Consider the following 18,655-nt stretch of genomic DNA (forward strand, 5'->3'; position numbering starts at 1 on the left):
ACTGTATGATGGCACTGTGGGCAACTGACTGTGCACTTTGGATGATTGTATGGTATGTGAACAATCTCAAAATTGAATTAAAAAAATACACTAGAGATACACAACAGCAGAGTTGAAGAGGCAGAAGAAAGGATAAGTGAACTTGAGGACAAAGTCATTGAATTGGAGCACACAAAAGGACAAATGGGGGAAAAACTGAAAAATTTGAAACGATCTTAGGGAAATGATGGACAACATGAAACGAACAAATAGAAGAATCACTGGTGTCCCAGAAGGAGAACAGAATGCTAAACAGCTAGGAAAAGTGTTTCAAGACATAATTGAGAAAAACTTCCCAACCCTTCTAAATGACATAAATATGCAAATCAAAGATGTCCAACAAACTCCAAATAGACTAAATCCAAATAAACGTACTCCGAGACATATACTGATTAGATTGTCAAATGCTGACGAGAAGGAGAAACTCCTGAAAGCAGCAAGGGAGACGTGATTCACCACATACAAGGGAAACAATATAAGACTAAGTACTGACTACTCAGCGGGCACTATGGAGGCGAGAAGGCAGTGGTATGACATATTTAAGATTCTGAAAGAGAAAAATTGCCAGCCAAGAATTCTTTATCCAGCAAAGCTCTCTTTCATAATTGAGGGAGAGTTTGAAATTTTCATGACAAACAAACCCTGAGAGAATGTGTTAACACAAGACCTACCCTGTAAGAAATACTAAAGAGAGCTCTACCAGCTGAGAAAAAAAGGAAAGGTTTGGAGAGAGCACAGAACTGTAGAGTTATTAGTAAGCATAACTTAAAGGAAAAAAAAGAGGTGGGAAAAAATAGATCTAACTACTAAAAACCAAAGGATAAGATGGCTGGTTCAAGAACTCCCATTAAACTCTCCAATTAAATGATACAGACTGTTAGACTGGAATAAAAAATATGACCCATCGATATGTAGTTTATAAGAGACTCATCTTAGACCCCGCGACACAAAGAGACTGAAAGTGAAAGGACAGAAAAAAATATTCTACGCAAACTGCAATCAAAAGAAAGCTGGGGTAGCTATACTAATATCAGACAAAATAATCTTTAAACGCAAAGATGTCATAAGAAACAAAGGAGACTACATATTAGTAAAAGGGTAATTCACCAAGAAGAAATAACAATTATAAATGTGTATGCACCCAACCAAGGAGCTTGAAAATACATGAGATAAACATTTGCTAAACTGAAGGAATGGACACATCTACAATAACAGTGGGAGACTTCAACACAACACTCTCTTCTATAGACAGAACAACTAGACGGAGGACCAATAAGGAAACTGAGAATCTAAACAATATGATAAATGAATTCAACTTAACAGACATATATAAATCATTACATGCTAGGATATACATTCTTCTCTAGTGCCCACTTACGTTTTCCTGGATAGCTCATATGCTGGGGGCAAAAAACAAGTCTTAATAAATTTAAGAAGACAGAAATTATTCAAAGCACATTCTCTGGAGGCGGGGCAAGATGGTGGAGTAGTGAGGAGCAGAATTTTGTCTCTCCCCTAGAGCAGCTGGCAATTACCCAAGAACTATATGAAACAGTGCTTTCGGGGTCTCCAGTAACCAGTCACACATCAGACGCAAGTTTGGAATTGGAGGAAAAGCTGAGATAGCAGCAAACATTTTAAGTTCCCTGGACCAGGGGTCTGGCGCCCCTCCCCACCCAGACCTCAGAGACTGTCTTGCTGCCGGCTCCCTGAAAGGGGGGGAAAAAAAAAACAAAAAACAGCAATCTGCTGAGGGCAAGAAGGGAGGTTCAACCCAGCCTCAACTGCAGAATTAACAAATTAATTAACAAATTTTGGGAGCTGGGGTGCTAAAGAAGGGCTGGGCTCTGAGAAGTGGGGGCACGTAAAAGCGGGCACCCATTCCTAGACTCCAAAAAAGCCATTTTTTTTTTCCCCTACATTTTGTCCCTCTGGCGTCTCACTGATCCCTTATCTTTTTGCATTTCAATAGCCCCCGATAGGGGTGGAACTGAAGCTGTTGGAGAGTAATTATCAGACAATAGCCCAAAGCATATCTTTAAATGCTCTATTCTGACACTGACAAAACTTCCAGGCTGGGGAAAGACTTTTAAAAGAGACTTTTTTTTTTCTTTTTTCTTTCTTGTTTTTCTTTTCTATTTTTTTTTAATCTAAAAGTAATATATGTGGTTATTTTCCATCCGAAAGCCTAGGCTGGGCTTGGGGGGAGACAGAGTACCCACAGTGTCTTTGAGTTCTGTATTTACTACTGAAGGTCTCCACCCCCATCTTTAATTAGCAAGTCAGGCGGACCAAGGAATCTACCTGGAGAGGCCCCAAAGAGGAGAGGGGAGAAGGGAATAGTGCCCCTGAGAGATAACTGGAGTTCTGAGGATTGGGAGAGTGGAGGGAGGTCCAGCTCAACTGGCAGTCCTCCTTTTGGGAACTCAGACCCCAGGGGCTGGAATTCAGATTCCGGCTTCAGTCAGCCACGCCCCCGACAGGATCAGAGTCACCAGGAGAACTAAAGTCTACATACCTCCCTACACTGGTGGGGGAGCTGCGGGCTGACAAGCGCCACCTGCTGGACAGGAAAGGAAAAGCACCAATTCTAAAGGCCTCATAGGAGGGTCTCATTCTCAGGAAAACTCCATACCCTCCCAGTGAGACCTGGGCCTCACTAGACTGGGAAAATCTGACTAGGGTCGACCATATCTGAGGAGACGCATTCACAAAAAGGTTACATAGAGGCAGAGCAAGAAACAGAAAAAACAAGAGGGAAAAATTCTGATCAACTAAATAGAACCTAAGTTAGAGGTCTAGAATAAGTTGAACTGAATAACAGAGGCCAGAGAACAAAGCCAACCAACAAGAAAACCACTAGGTAAAAGATAGAAAACAAGCTCCAAAATAAACTAATCAAGAAAATCAGATGCCTAGACAACTTAAGATAACAGCCATACCAGGAAACACGAAAACATGGACCAGCCAAGGAACAAACTAATAGCTCAGCTGAGATACAGGAGTGGAGGCAACTAATGCTAAATAAATTCAAAGAAATGAAGGAAGATATAGCAAAAGAGCTGAAGGATATAAAGAAGACACTGGATGACCATAAAGAAGAATTCATAAACTTAAAAAAACAAATGGCAGAACTCATGGGAATGAAGGCCACAATGGAGGAGATGAAAACCACAATGGAGGGACACAACAGTAGATATGAACAGGCAGAAGAAAGGATCAGCGAACTGGAAGACAGGTCATTCGAATTCATACACACAAAAGAACAGATGGTGAAAAAAATGGAAAAATATGAGCAGGGTCTTAGGGAGCTGAGTGACAACATGAAATGCACAAATATACGTGTTATGGGTATCCCAGAAGAAGAGAGGGGAAAAGGGGCAGAAAGAGTAACAGAAGACATATTCACTGAAAATTTCCCAACTCTTATAAAAGACAGAAAATTAGAGATTCAAGAAGTACAACGTACCCCAAATAGAATAGATCCCAATATACCTACTCCAAGACACTTACTGGTCAGATTGTCCAATGTCAAAGACAAAGAGAGGATTCTGAAAGCAGCAAGAGAAAAGCGATCCATCACATACAAGGGAAGGTCGATAAGACTATGTACAGATTTCTCTGCAGAAACCATGGAGACAAGAAGACAGTGGCATGATATATTTAAGATACTGAAAGAGAAAAACTGCCAACCAAGAATTCTATATCCAGCAAAACTTTCCTTCAAAAATGAGGGAGAGATTAAAACATTTTCAGACAAACAGACACTGAGAGAGTTTGTGAATAAGAGAACGGCACTACAAGAAATACTAAAGGGAGTGCTACAGGCTGATAGGAAAATACAGGAGAGAGAGAGTTGGAGAAGAGTGCAGAAATGAAGATTATCAGGAAAGGTAAAAGGAGAGGAAAAAATAAGATATGACATATAAATTCCAAAAAACAAAATGGGAGTAGAAAGTACTGTCCTTACAGTAATAACACTAAATATAAATGGATTAAACTCCCCAATAAAAAGACACAGACTGGCAGAATGGATTAAAAAACAGGACCCATCTATATGCTGTCTACAAAGCACATTCTCTGACCGCAATGGAATGCAACTAGAAATCAATAACCACCAAAGAACCAGATCTTTCACAAATACATGGAGGTGAAACAACACACTCCTAAACAATCAGTGGGTCAAAGAAGAAATTGCAAGAGAAATTGGTAAATATCTAGAGACAAATGAAAATAATACAACATATCAAAATCTGTGGGATGCAGCAAAGGTGGTGCTTAGAGGAAAAATTATAGCTCTAAATGCATATATCAAAAAGAAAGAGCTAAAACTAAAGACCTAACTGAACAACTGAAGAAGCTAGAGAATGATCAGCAAACTAAACCTAATGCAAGTAGATGAAAAGAAATAACAAAGATTAAAGCAGAAATAAATGAGCTGGAGAACAAAAGAAACAGTGGAGAATAAATAAAACCAAAACTTAGTTCTTGGAGAAGATCAACAAGATTGACAGACCCTAAGCTAGACTGACAAAGTCTAAAAGAGAGAAGATCCAAATAAACAGAATCAGAAATGAAAAGGGGGATAATTATTACAGATCCTGAAGAAATAAAAAAAAATCATAAGATACTATGAGCAACTGTATGCCAACAAGCTAGACAATTTAGAGGAAATGGACAACTTCCTAGAAACACATGAACAAGCTAGACTAACCCAAGAAGAAATAGAAGACCTCAACAAACCAAAGAGATCCAATCAGTCATCAAAAATCTACCTACAAATAAAAACCCAGGGCCAGATGGTTTCACAAGGGAATTTTAACAACTTTCCAAGAAGAACTGACACCATTTCTACTCAAACTCTTTCAAAAAATTGATGAAAAAGGAACACTACCTAACTCATTTTATGAAGCTAATATCACTGATACCAAAACCAGAGTGACACTACAAAACAGGAAAACTATAGGCCAATCTCCCTAATGAATATAGATGCAAAAATCCTGAACAAAATACTTGCAAATTGAATCCAAAAGCACATTAAAAGAATTATACACCACAACCAAATTAGGTTCATTCCTGGCATCCAAGGGTGGTTCAACATAAGAAAATCAATTAATGTAATTCCACACATTAACAAATCAAAAGAGAAAACTCAAATGAACATCTTGATAAACGGTGAAAAAGCATCTGACAAAAGTTAACATCCCTTTTTGATAAAATCACTTCAAAAGGCAGGAATTGAAGGAAGCATCCTCAATATGATAAAGGCCATATATGAAAAACCCACAGCCAGCATAGTACTCAATAGTTAGAGGGTGAAAGCTTTCCCCTAAGATTGGAAACGAGACAAGGATGCCCAGTGTCACCTCTATTATTCAACTGTGCTAGAAGTTCTAGACAGAGCAATTCACCAAGACAAAGATATAAAAGGTAACCAAAATTGGAAAGGAAGAAGTAAAACTGTCATTATTTGCAGATGATATGATCTTCTATTTGAAAAATCCTGAAAATTCAATCACAGTTACCTGAGTTGCTAATAAACAAATTCAGCAGAGTGGCGGGATGTAAGATTAATGCACATAAGATGGTAATGCTTCCATACATTAGAAATGACCTAACTGAAGAGGCAATGAAAAAAAAATCCATTCACAATAGCAACTAAAAAAATCAAGTACCTAGGAATAAACTTAACCAAGGACATAAAAGACCTCTACACAGAAAATTACAAAACTTTAATAAGAGAAATAAAAAAGGACCTAAATAGGTGGAAAAATATTCCATGCTCATGGATAGGAAGACTAAACCTTCTTAAGATGTCAATTCTACCCAACCTCATCTACAAATTCTATGCAATTCCAATCAAAATACCAACAACCTACTTTGCAGACTTGGAAAAGCTAGTTGTCAAATTTATTTGGAAGGGAAAGGGGTCTCGAATTGCCAAAAACATCCTAAAAAAGAAGAAAGAAGTGGGAGGACTTACACTTCCAGACTTTGAAGCCTACTATAAAGCTACAGTGATTAAAAGAGCATGGTACTGGCTTCAAGATAGACAACTGATAGATGGAATCGAATTTGGAGTTCAGAAATAGACCCCCAGATATACGGTCATCTGATTTTTGGTAAGGCACCCTAATCCACTTAACTGGGACAGAAGAGTCTCTTCAACAAATGGGGCTGGGAGAACCGGACAGCCATAACAAAAAGAATGAAACAGGACCTGTACCTTGCACCCTACACAAAAATTAACTCAAAGTGGATCAGACTTCAATATAAAAGACAGTACCATAAAAACTCCCAGAAGATAATGTAGGCCAACATTTTCAAGACTAAGTAATAGGAGGTCGCTTCTTAGACCTTACACCCAAAGCACAAGCAATGAAAGGAAAAATAGATAAACGGGAACTCTTCAAAATCAAAAGCTTCTGTACCTCAAAGGAACTTGTCAAAAAGGTGAAGAGGCAGCCCACACAATGAGAAAATATTTGGAAACCATGTATCCAATAAGAGACTGATATGTTGTATATACAAAGAAATCCAATAACTAAATGACAATAGTACAAACAGCCCAATTATAAAATGGGCAAAAGACATGAAAACACATTTTTCTGAAGAAGAAATACAAATGACTAAAAAACACATGAAAAAATGTTCATCTTCTTTAGCTATTAGGGAGATGCAAATCAAGACCACAATAAGATATCATCTCACACCAGTAAGAATTGCTGCCATCAAACAAAAGGAAACTACAAATGCTGGAGAGGATTTGGAGAAATTGGAACTCTTATTTATTGCTGGTGGGACTGTATAATGGTACAGCCACTCTGGAAGACAGTTTGGCGGTTTCTCAGAAAACTAGATATTCAATTACCCTATGATCTGGCAATTCCACTTCTCGGTATACAGCCAAAAGATTTGAAAGCAGTGACACAAACACACATTTGTACATCGATGTTCATAGCAGCATTGTTCACAACTGCTAAGAGACAGAAACAATCCAAATGTCCATCAACAGATGAGTAGATAAAACAAAATGTGGTATACACATATGATGAAATACTATGCAGCAGTAAGATGCAACAAGGTCTTGAAACATATGACAACATGGATGAAACTTGAAGATATAATTCTGAGCGAAATAAGTCAGACACAAAAGGAGAGATACTGTATGCTACCACTTCTATGAACTATCCGAGCAACGTAAAATCGATGTCTTATAATATAGAATAGTGGGACCTGGTGATAGACAGTAGCTAGTGAGGGGGAATGACAATCTAATATGTTCAGATATGTTAATGACGGTGAATTCAAAGGTATGTTAATGGATAGGGGTGATGATTGTTAATGGGATTATAAATATCAGTGCTGTAATGAAGGCAAATAGGATTGAAAGGGATTGTTTAAAAGCATGTTTCCCACAGATCAGCACCACAAATATAGATAGGTGCTTGCATGATACACTTCTAAGATACGACACTAGCACATCTTAGCAACAGAAGGGTATATGGGAAAAATCTACATATTGCATATTAGGGACTATAATTAATAGGAATACCATATTAATATTACAGAAATACTAGGGATAAATAATTAAGGGCTCACAAGAGCAACGAGATATTTTGTGTCATGAGAATTGTTTAAAATGGAGAGTGACGAGGACTGAACAAGTAAGTTATGACAATGTGAGATATGGATGGATTATCATAGACATAACATATGCCATGTGAACTTAGGAACCCCCTACTTTATAAGTCAAGCCCTTGATATTGAGGCTTGCTCAGGTGAAACTTATGTTGTAAAGGTGAGGCTAAGCCCACCTATAATTCTGCCTAGGAGTCATCTCCAGAGAACCTCTTTTGTTGCTCAAATGTGGACTTTCTCTCTCTAAGCCTAACTTCGCTAATCAATTCATCACCCTCCCCTCAACGTGGGATAGGACCCCCAAGAGAATGAGGCTTCCTTGCAATGTGAGACACGGATTCCGGGAATGAGCCTGACCTTGGCATCAAGGGACTGAGAATACCTTTTTGACCAAAAGGGTGAAAAAGAAAGGCAACAAAACAAGGTTTTAGTGGCTAAGACTCAAAATAGAACCAAGAGGCTGGAGGTTACTCCTATGCAAGCTTCACCTAGATATGCCAAATGACCACAACATGATAAACCCAAGTCAACAGTAGTCTCGAAAACCTTAAATACCTGGATCCCTATTTGAGACTCTATAAAAGTTTCTAAGTTTATTCTTCAGAGACTTAAATCCTTTAGAGTGCTCCAGCACCCAGGGCAAGCGCATGACCTCAAGTCCAGAAAAGCACACACCTGAGGGGGCAAAGCTGGGCTGTGCTTGTACGCTAACATTACACCATAATAGAAAGTATGTTTCATGGCAAAAAAGCGCCACGTCAGAAGAGAAACCTGATTAAAATTGAAGCCAAATAAGAGAATTCAAATAGAGTCGAGAGGCTGTCCTGGAGGTTATTCCTATGCAAGCTTCACCTAGATATGCCAAATGGCCACAGTATGATAAGCCCAAGTCAACGGTAGTCCCCAAAACCCTAAAGAATACCTGAATCCCTATCTGAGAACTAAAAAATTTCACTAAGTTTATTCTTCAGAAACCTAAATCCTCCAGAGAACATCCTATGCCAGCTAAGTCCCAAAACCCAGAGGCAACAGTGTCTTTAAGAACATCAACTAGATGTGTTTCCTTTGCTCTTGAAGTTGATACTCCTTTTCAACATGAACAGGTTAGGATGGTCACTGCCTAGACATCCCTGAAGATCGGGAAAGTGACTGAACTAGAGGAAGGGGTAGCAACAGACAAGATGGAATTTAACAAAGGATTATGAATATTGAATCTTTATAAAATTTTCTCTTTCTTAGTTGCTAGGGTACTAGAATAGCTAGAAGGAAGAACTGAAATGGTGGAACCATAGCATCCTTTGAAATTTGTTCTGTAGATACTTGTTAAATTGTAATTTGAAAGCTATACCTTTTTTTTTTAAATATATATTTCACAATAAGGAAATAACTGAAACTATGGTACTATAACTCATAACAACTTCGGAAATTTTCTATTTATCTACTTGCTAAATCATACTCCGAAAGACATAACCTTTTTGTATATATGTTATATTTCATAATAAGGAAATAACTGAAGCTGTGGAATTGTAACCTGCAACATTCTTTGAAATTTGCTAACTACTTGTTAAATCGCACTTGGAAAGTTATCACTTCTATGTATATATGATATATTTGACAATAAAATATGATTACAAAAGAAAAAAAAAACTAAGAAAATAAGGCTCACTTGCAGAAGAAAAATCCATTACTACCATGTGATTAAGTACTATAGTAAATAAAAAATTCAAGAAAGATAGAGAAAGTTGATGCTATGAGAAGTCAGAACAGAATTAAGGTCACTTAAATTGAGTCACAAAGGTGGTACTTAAACATCAGTCTCAATGAAACAGATTGTGCTGTGTGTGGTACAGAGGAAAAAGACAATGACTAGATCACAGGCCTTAAATGGGTGATGTTTAAAAAATGATTTTAACAACTCTTACTTTTCTGTTCTACTTTGTTGAGGAGTACACAGGTTCTCAGATCCATCACTTCTGACTGAAACAGCAACTGGAGATGTAGCTTCCACCAGGCCTTGCCTTCTCTGATGTTCAGCCATCAGAGCTTCAAGCTGCTTTCTTCTTTGTCGCAGCTCTTCCCTTAACATTTCATGTCTTCGCATTTCTGACCATAGCTTTTTTTAAAAATCAGCATGAAAAGTGTAAATAATAGGATTTGCTTTAGCCTTAAAAAATAACAGGCTAATATATTATTGTCAGTATAAACAAAAGCTTCCTATTCTCACTCTATTGTTTTTACACTGAGAGCAATAAATGTCAAAATAATTTTAATAATACATAAGAAAAACTTAGACACTCATTAGTTCTTCATGAAAACAGAAGTATCCAAATATACTTTATGCACTATTTAGGAAAAGTTATGTTTTCCATAAATCATATAGAAATAAAATGCCCAAAGGATAGGTCTTTCTAAATGAAATGATTACTATTTGTTGCAAATGCTCCTTAGATGTACTTCTGCCAATATCTGCAAATAAAAAGCAAGTTTACTTTGAAAAGATCCCAACTTAACTATTTTTTAGAAAAATATTATACCCCACCAACTTAAGACAAAAAATAGACTACAATTTAAAAACATTTCAGAGATAATACTGTTTTCCCTCTTAAAATGTGACTTACTACTAACTCAGAAATGACAGACAACAATATATAATACCTCATTATCCACTACTGAAGAATCTTCAGGCTCAAACACAGATTTGCTTGCACTGGCTTCATTTTCATTAACAGTTGGGGTTGAAGTAATAGCTGGCACACATTTTTTGGTGGGACAATTAGCCACACTAGTGGTTGATAGCTAAAAAAGGATTGGTAATAAAAAAATTATTATGAGGAATTAAATCATTATGTTAATTTCATAAAAGCAATTATTTACTACTTCTCTAAGGCTGTAGATCCTTAATCTATTTTTACCAGACTCCGATCTCTGTCATCATCCAAAGAAAAAAACATTAAGAAAGATGAAAACACAAGCTAAAGTTGATGTGTAGTAATCCTTAGGAACAACAGAGACAATAGGGGAAAATGCACTTACAGAAAATCGAATGTACCCAATTCTGGCATATATTAAAAAAAATTCCTCTGGACATTAATTATTAAGGTTGGAGACAAAGAAAAAAAGAGTTAGAAGAAGTAGAAAAGGTTAAGAGTCTAGAAAATAAGTGTTATATTAGATATATGTTATTTGATGTGTTTCTCTTTCTTTGAAATAAAACCTGGCTGAAGAATAAAGCTAACCAATAAATTTTAGGAAAATATCAAAGAAAAATTATTTCCTCTCACCTTAACATGGTTATGTGACATGGTCAGAGGTTTCTTATTTTCTGATCATTCTCAAAGACCCATGCATAGGGTACCAATTAATAAGCAAAAGTATATACATTTAATATTTAGACTACACAAATAATATTTCAATTATTTTCCTTAGATAACCCAAGATGATTTCAGGGCATTATTTAATTTTAGGCCAGTAAAAGAAAGACAGAAATGCTATTCCATAATTGCAAAATCCAAACCAGAATATTTTAATTTAATATATCTTTATGAATATTTATGTTCTGGATCCATGCATAACCAGCTCAACAAGTAAATGAATGAAAATAATCAGTCGATTCCTATGTGATATTTTTCACAGTATAGATCTATAATACAAATCCCTTTCATTAATCATAAAAATAAGTAGATATCTATCAGTCACATCAATACTGGAAAAGGGCCACAAAGAGAATTTTCTGTTTATATGAGATTTTAAACATCTTTTTTCAGATGGAAAGAAATTAATATCAAAATTACCTGTAGGTCAGGACACGCCTTTTGCAGTGCTTGAATTTTCTCTTGAATCTCAATTAGTTTCTTTCTTTCTTCCTGCAATAGTTTGAGCTCTCTCTGTTGCTGCTGCAGTTTAGCCTCATAAAATTTCTCTCTATAATTAAATTGACATCATATGGATTTGTGGATGCCAATAAAATCTGATGGCAGTATTAAGCAAAAGTACTAGCTGAGTACCTTCTCTGTAACAAGGTACTAAATTTTTATTAAACAGAGGCCAAAAACTTAACATACCTTGCCTTTTCATTTACTCCAGCATCTTTCTGTGTTTTATTGGCATTTCCTCTAGTGTTATTTGGATTTTGTTTGGTGTCTTCTGCTGGGTAGAAATCATCCAAGTTTGAAGTACTGGCAGAGATAACCCCTTGATCTGCATCATCATCCTAAAATAGCACAATCATATTAAAATAATCTTGATATCTAAAGACATCACCCAATTCATATCTTAAATACATATCACTACTCTGTAAAATGTATCTAAACAGTAAAAAAAAAAAAAATCAAAGCCATAGAAAAGCACATAATTTCAAAAAGAACACTGAAGTTCATCCTCTACCCAATAGCAGGAAATGAAGTGGTAAAAACAATACCAGCACATTTAAAATTTGAGTTGCCAGTTACCCCGTAGTGATAGAAATTAAGTAGCCCTCTCTTATCTTGACCAGATAATGAGCTACAGTATCTTAAAATAACTTTCTAGAGAATATGAAGATTAAAAAAATATATACATATAATTAGAGCGAGGAATCTCAGAGCAGTGTCAAATCATAATGAATTCTTGGTATTAGACAAATTTTCCTAAGACATAACTTTTACATTATATACAACTTAATATTATATACAAATGATCAATGTCTGTTGTTACTTGCTCTGCTTATATCTTTCCCCCATTTCTCCTCTTTGGGGAAACAAGGACCAATGCTCTCCACAAAAGATAATGAAAACATATAATCTCAAATCTGTCATGGTACTGGAAAAACAACCGAAAGTCATATCTTATTAACAGTGGATCCACATTTTCTGTTGAAATCAATAAAATTTAAAGAGGCGGGAGATGAGAAATTGGAGTTTCTGGAAAACATTTAACTCTCTATACTCTATTGGTGCTCATGTTTTCTTGAAGATTTCAACTGAAACATTTGGAAATATCAGTCTAATAAAACTTTATACAGTTAAGTTGACCCTTAATTATAAAACAGCCTAATAAATTTTAAATTTGTAATAAATGGTATTATTCTGGTCTTTGAGTCAATTATTGATAAGGACAGGAAGATTAGGAAGAAACTCAATTGAAACTGAAGACCAGAGGAGCTGGATAATGAGGCATTTTTATATGCAAAAAAGTGGGAAAATTAGAGGAAAAAAAAAGCAAAACTATCTGAAGTTTCAGATGGTAATTTGAGAGTGCCTGAACAACTGAAATGGTATAAACACCAACACTAATAGAAGCTGAGAAAATAATTGGTAGAAGTGTTATCATTTTATCATACTTTGTATCGCCACAGATGAAGGAACTAAACACGATGGAAGTCTGGAGACTTAAAAAAAGAGACGTAAGATTTCATAAGGGCCTTTACATGAAGTTGTGTAGGCTAACCTAATCAGGATAGAGTGACAAGAGTCTCATATGATCATGACAACTGTGAAACTGTTTAGACTTTCTCCTGGGCTCTCCTCGGAACCAGAATATAAGTAAAGGTACAAAAAGAGAGAGAATAAAAACACTGCCCTTATTAAAACAAGTAATAATTATCAATCCAACTAATTTAAAGACATGGGAGTTTTAGAACTTTCTTGTAATAGCTCTCTTCCAGGAGTAGGCCCTTAATCTCTACAGGCTGCAATTTCCTTATTTCTCATATGTATTTCAAATCTAAAGCAAAGAACTCTATTCACTATAAGCCTGATATTAGGTTATTCCTCTATAAGCCACTAAGTTGTTCATAATTTCTGATCTAGTACTACCACTTTGGCAATACATCTAAGGAAAAGAATCTTAAATGGGAAATTGGAAAGAAGTTAATAAGTAAAATGATTATAATTTGCTTTAATTTTTTTCACATGGTAATACAGTCACAAGACAAAAGCTAAAAAGTAAAACAACCATTTACAAAAAGTCTCCTTTCCATCCCTGCCTTGCCATGGGCAACCAATGTTATCAGTTTATCATTCTACAGATATACTTAGAAGATACAAGCAACAAAAATATATACATGTGTATATGTACATATGTCTGTATGTATGTATGTTCCTTGTCCCTTCTCCCCCAGTAGACCTTTTTCTAACAGGGAAAAAGTGGAAAAAGCAACATGCTACAGTATATCAACATAATAAAATGTAATCAAGGGTATGCCGAAATGGACTCTCTCACACACCACTGCTTAGAGTATCAACTAATACAGTCATTCTGAAGAGCAATTAAGCAGCATCCATTAAAATTAAAATGTGCATTAACTCCTGACATAGCAATTCCATTTCTCCATGCCTACTCCTGAAAAACACACAAATGCACAAGAAGGCTTGTATAAGAATATTCAATGGAGTGTTGTATCTATGTAGTGAAAAACTGGAAATAGTGAAAGGGTACATCAATAGGATGTTAGGTTAATTAAAGTAAGGTCCATTGACACTGAAGAAAACTATGCTGCAGTTAAAGAAAATTTTATGTACTGTATATATATTGATTCATTTTTATAATTTATTAATTTCATCATTAATCTATATAATTACATTAATGTATATTTTACAATTATCTCTCTATATATTATATAGAACTATATAAACTTATATGAAAAGTTCCCCAAGACATTTGGAGTGGGGGAAAAAAGCAAGCTGTAAAATAGTACTATACGTATTATACAATTTATAAAAGTGAAAGAAAAATAAAAACTTCTGTAGTCTTTGTAAGAGCATACTGATGTATGCAAATGCACAGAAAAAGGTCTGGCAAAATAGAATTTTTAACTTCTGTGGAAAATGGATTATGTATGGAGACGAAAAGGGGGTTAACTATTAACGTTGACATTTTTTTTCCTAAACCATGAGAGCACATTCATCCTTTACTTCAAAAGCAGCACTTCAAAAGTTGTTGTGAACAGAATAAGTTTTTTTCATCCACAATGAAAATTGTTTTTCTATATCTTATAAATGTGTTTAGTTTTAATAAAGCTTCTCTATAAGATCTTATTTCCATAATAAAATATCTGGGAAAAGATGAGGGACATAACACAGATGAAGAGGATGAAAAGAACTGAATTTGCAAAAATTAAATCACTTCTGTTGCTTAAACACTCTTTGGACCGTATCAGTCAATACAGAAATGTTAACAATTATATAATTATCTGTTCATATGTATAGACTGTTTTTTATTTAAAATCTATGATTGATAGCTCCGACTTTACTTATTTGACCATACTGAATAAGACAAATTGGTTTTTCTTTTACATCAAACTGGTTTAAGACCTCAGGCTCCGGTATTAGGCACTCTGAATTCTGGTTCTGACAGCTGTATAAATTTGGGCAATTTAGTTAACAGCTCTTCTATCTGTTTAATACCTTTACCTCATTGAGATGCTATGAGTTCTACATGATGTAAGGCAGGGGTTGTCAGCAAACTATAGCTTGTGGGTCAAATCTGGCACACCACATATTTTTGTAAATAAAGTTCTATTGGGACACAACCATGCTCATTTGTTTATGTATTGTCTATGGCTGCTTTCACACTGAATATTGTGACAGAGACAGTATGGGCTGCCTAAAATATTTATTAACTGGTCTTTAATAAAAAAAAGTTTACCAAGCCCTAATATAAAGCCTATAACATGCTGAACATTTAAAACCTGGCATACAGAAGGAAGTCAATAAATGTTTACTAGTCTAATTACACAAAGAATATTATCAAATACATACACAAATTTGACTTCGCAAGTAAAACTTTACTATTTGACAAATACTTTTTAAAAACACAAGCTATATTTACCTGTACCATAGCAACAAGATCTTGTAACTGTCTAAGTTTCTGTTTTGCCACCATAAGTCTATTGATCTTCTGTTCAAATTCAGTGTCTTCTGGAGCCTCATCAACCAGACTACTCGTATGACTAGATAATGAAGCACCACTAACTCCTTCCTCTTCTGTTTCTTCCTCCTCTTCGTCATCTTCACTTTGTGCAACATGAACCCTCTGTTCTCCTTCTCTATTAAATCGACAATCTGTTGAAACACGTATCACTGACATTAATAATTTTTAATAAACTTAAGAGCACTAAGGATAGACAATCCACTTCCTGAGAATAATATGGCAAAATTATCCATAAATATAGTCAATCATACCTAGGGAAGGCATGTTTAGAGCCCTTATGTTGGCAGCAGATCTGTTGTTAATTTCACAATTAGAATTAACTGACCTCCCATCTCTATTAGAAACACACTGTGCATTGGTATTACTATTTACTTCATTCCAGGTGGCAGCTACTTGTGGATTTCTAAAAGAAAGAAAACGGACTGAGTTTAGTTAAGGTAAAAAAAAAAAAAAATAAGTTTTAGAATTGCTGAGAAAATAATTCCAACAAAGAACCATCACTGGCTTTTTCCCCACTTAAATTCAAACTCTAAATGAGTTTCTGCTTTTCATAACTTCTTCATATGTGCTATTTCAAAATTTTAGAAGAAAAACATCTGAAAAAGTTAAAATTATGTCTAAAAGAGGCAGGAAAGGGTCTCTTTTAGATCCTTTACTTCTTATGATCTTTTAGATACTTTACTTATGATTTACCTGCATTTGATCGAACAACAAATTCATTGAAAAACTGTACTCAGTACTTCCATACCTGTTCAGAGAATATACCACAACATTAGGACCTTTTTTCACAGGACAAGTATGATTACACTGACCCAAAGAGGAAACTTACAGGGGAAAAGCTCTATAATGGCAAATAGTGAACACTCTGTTGAGGTATTTTTTTTTTCCACATTGAAAGTATTAGGCTAGAAAATTAAACTTAAAGAAAGTTCTTACCGAATGTTAGTAACAGGTTCAGAATTTTCATGCTCAGAATCACATTCTGACTCTTCAGTTTCTTCATCTTTTGTGTTTTCATTTACGGCATCTGTCATCATATCTGATGTTTGTTCATAATAATGAACTAATTCTCTTAGTTCATTCAATCTCTTTCGAACTTCACTTAACTTCCTGATAAACAAAAAATAAATATTTATACCCATTTTAGTAAAATAAAGTATGAATTATTTTCATATAATAGCAGCCAACACAAACAAAATTTAGACCTGGTCAAATACCTATGGGGTGTGACTGTAAAGTAATGAGTTTAATTTCAAGTGTGGCTTACTTAAAATCTCACTATGTTATTTTCACATATTATATGTTGAGGACAAACCCTTAAGAAAACAAATTTCAATTTAAATATTTATTTTAAGTAGATATAAATGTTAAAAAGCATAAAACTCAATGTCAAAAATATTCCTAATTTCTTAAGTATCAAAAGTGTGAAGTATTAAATATGGAATTTAAATACCAACTCTTTAAATAAATACCAACTCTTTGGCAAATCAGATATGAGCATTTACAGAAGGTTCCCGATTTGTCTTCAATATATAGAGATCTATAAAACTTACATTTACCAAATTTAACAGGTAAGATTTGCTGAGTTTTCTACTAAACACCAGGAACTATACCAAGTGCTTTTTAATACTTAAAACACCTTTATGAACAGGGACATTATTATCCCTACTTTGCAGATGAGGAAGACATCTAACTGAAGATAAGTCATTTCCAAGGTCACACAGCCCTGTGTTACAAAATTTCAGGGCTGCTTAACTCTCGAGTCTCGGCTCTAAACTATTTAAATACAGAAACATTTTAAATATAGTCTTAGCAATTTCTGATCCTTTACTTGAAAAATCAGAATAAAGTAAGGTTAGCTCACAGAAATTACCTATGTTACAATGTCACATTTCTCTTAAACTATTCAAAGAATACACATATAACACACATACACCTCTTCTACCCTATTACTTAAGAACACATCATATCAAATTGTTTTTCCAGAATTTTCAACATAATCTAAGAAATATTTATCCCCATTATCCAATTCTAATATATGTAAAAAATGTTTGTAAAAATGTTTTACTGGAGTTTTTCAGTTGTATTTAGATGGCCTTCATTTTCATTCTCATTCTGAGAGACTAGGGAAGCAGGCGGGTAAGGGACAGATGATGTGAGGGTATTGGATTCTCCACTGACAACTGCTACTGAGCCTACAGGAGCAGAGGGAGCTGAAGTTGTACTTTTCTGATCCACACTCCTTTGTGGAGAGGCTGAAGAAGGTGCAACTAAAAAAAGAAAAAAAAAAAAACGATTATCATAAACAAATGAACATGGCGTTGAGCAACTTTTCTTGTTTTGGATGGAGAAAAACAAAAATCTTTAACATCTTAAAATACGCAGATTTAAAATTTTAGAAATTTAAGGATATAAAACCCCCAGGCTCACTTTGTTAACTTGCCCCACAACCAAACATGCCAAAAGGCAAACAGAAGACATTTTTACTTTCTTCTTCCAGAGATTTCATCACTTTTACATTCCAGGTCCTGGATTAGAACAGCACGTAAAGAAAAAAGGAAAGAATTTCCATCTTGACAAGTGCTAAGATAGTCTACCTTGGAAAAGTAACTAGAGGAGTACTCTGATAAACTTGGTTCTAGATTAAGTTAAACATGGTAACTGTGTCTGATGTACATTAGTACACCATCAGGAACTCTTTCCAGGGTTCCCCTAGCTAATTCATTCTTTATGAGTTTCCAAATCTACAAGGTCAGAAAAATTACATCTGGTCTCTAAGATGGGACTTCTCTTGTTCCAGGAGACAAAGTAAAAAATGTTAAAGTGCCTGTGGTACAGCCATACCAAGTATGTTACTCAGCAATAGAATTTTCTAATTAGATGATGGCTAAATTAAATTTCCTAGTTAGGATGTGTGGAAATTTTAGTGCAAAATCTTTGAATTAAATTTTAATTACTTTTCTATCCACATAAAACAGGCAAAGGGTTTTTTTATGCCTTCAAGGGCAATTAATGGAGATTGAGATTCTTTGCACTTCTCTACCCCCTACTGCTTCAAAACTACTGT

The 18,655-nt window shown here is 35.1% G+C and overlaps 1 protein-coding gene across 14 annotated transcripts in view; it reads right to left on the minus strand.

The window, feature by feature from the left end:
* Positions 1-18,655, minus strand: part of PCM1 (pericentriolar material 1) — a 126,443-nt gene that overhangs the window by 79,167 nt on the left and 28,621 nt on the right. For all 14 annotated transcript variants that reach the window (XM_037831208.1, XM_037831209.1, XM_037831210.1 and 11 more), the window contains 8 exons: positions 17,657-17,858; positions 16,525-16,698; positions 15,840-15,991; positions 15,487-15,719; positions 11,742-11,890; positions 11,472-11,601; positions 10,336-10,476; positions 9,603-9,793 (listed from right to left, as the gene is read on the minus strand). In XM_037831208.1, the coding sequence (XP_037687136.1) occupies positions 9,603-9,793; positions 10,336-10,476; positions 11,472-11,601; positions 11,742-11,890; positions 15,487-15,719; positions 15,840-15,991; positions 16,525-16,698; positions 17,657-17,858 (1,372 nt within the window). The remainder of the gene's footprint in view (positions 1-9,602; positions 9,794-10,335; positions 10,477-11,471; positions 11,602-11,741; positions 11,891-15,486; positions 15,720-15,839; positions 15,992-16,524; positions 16,699-17,656; positions 17,859-18,655) is intronic.

The sequence above is a fragment of the Choloepus didactylus genome, chromosome 3 (assembly GCF_015220235.1).
Source record: "Choloepus didactylus isolate mChoDid1 chromosome 3, mChoDid1.pri, whole genome shotgun sequence".
NCBI classification, from domain to species: domain Eukaryota; kingdom Metazoa; phylum Chordata; class Mammalia; order Pilosa; family Megalonychidae; genus Choloepus; species Choloepus didactylus.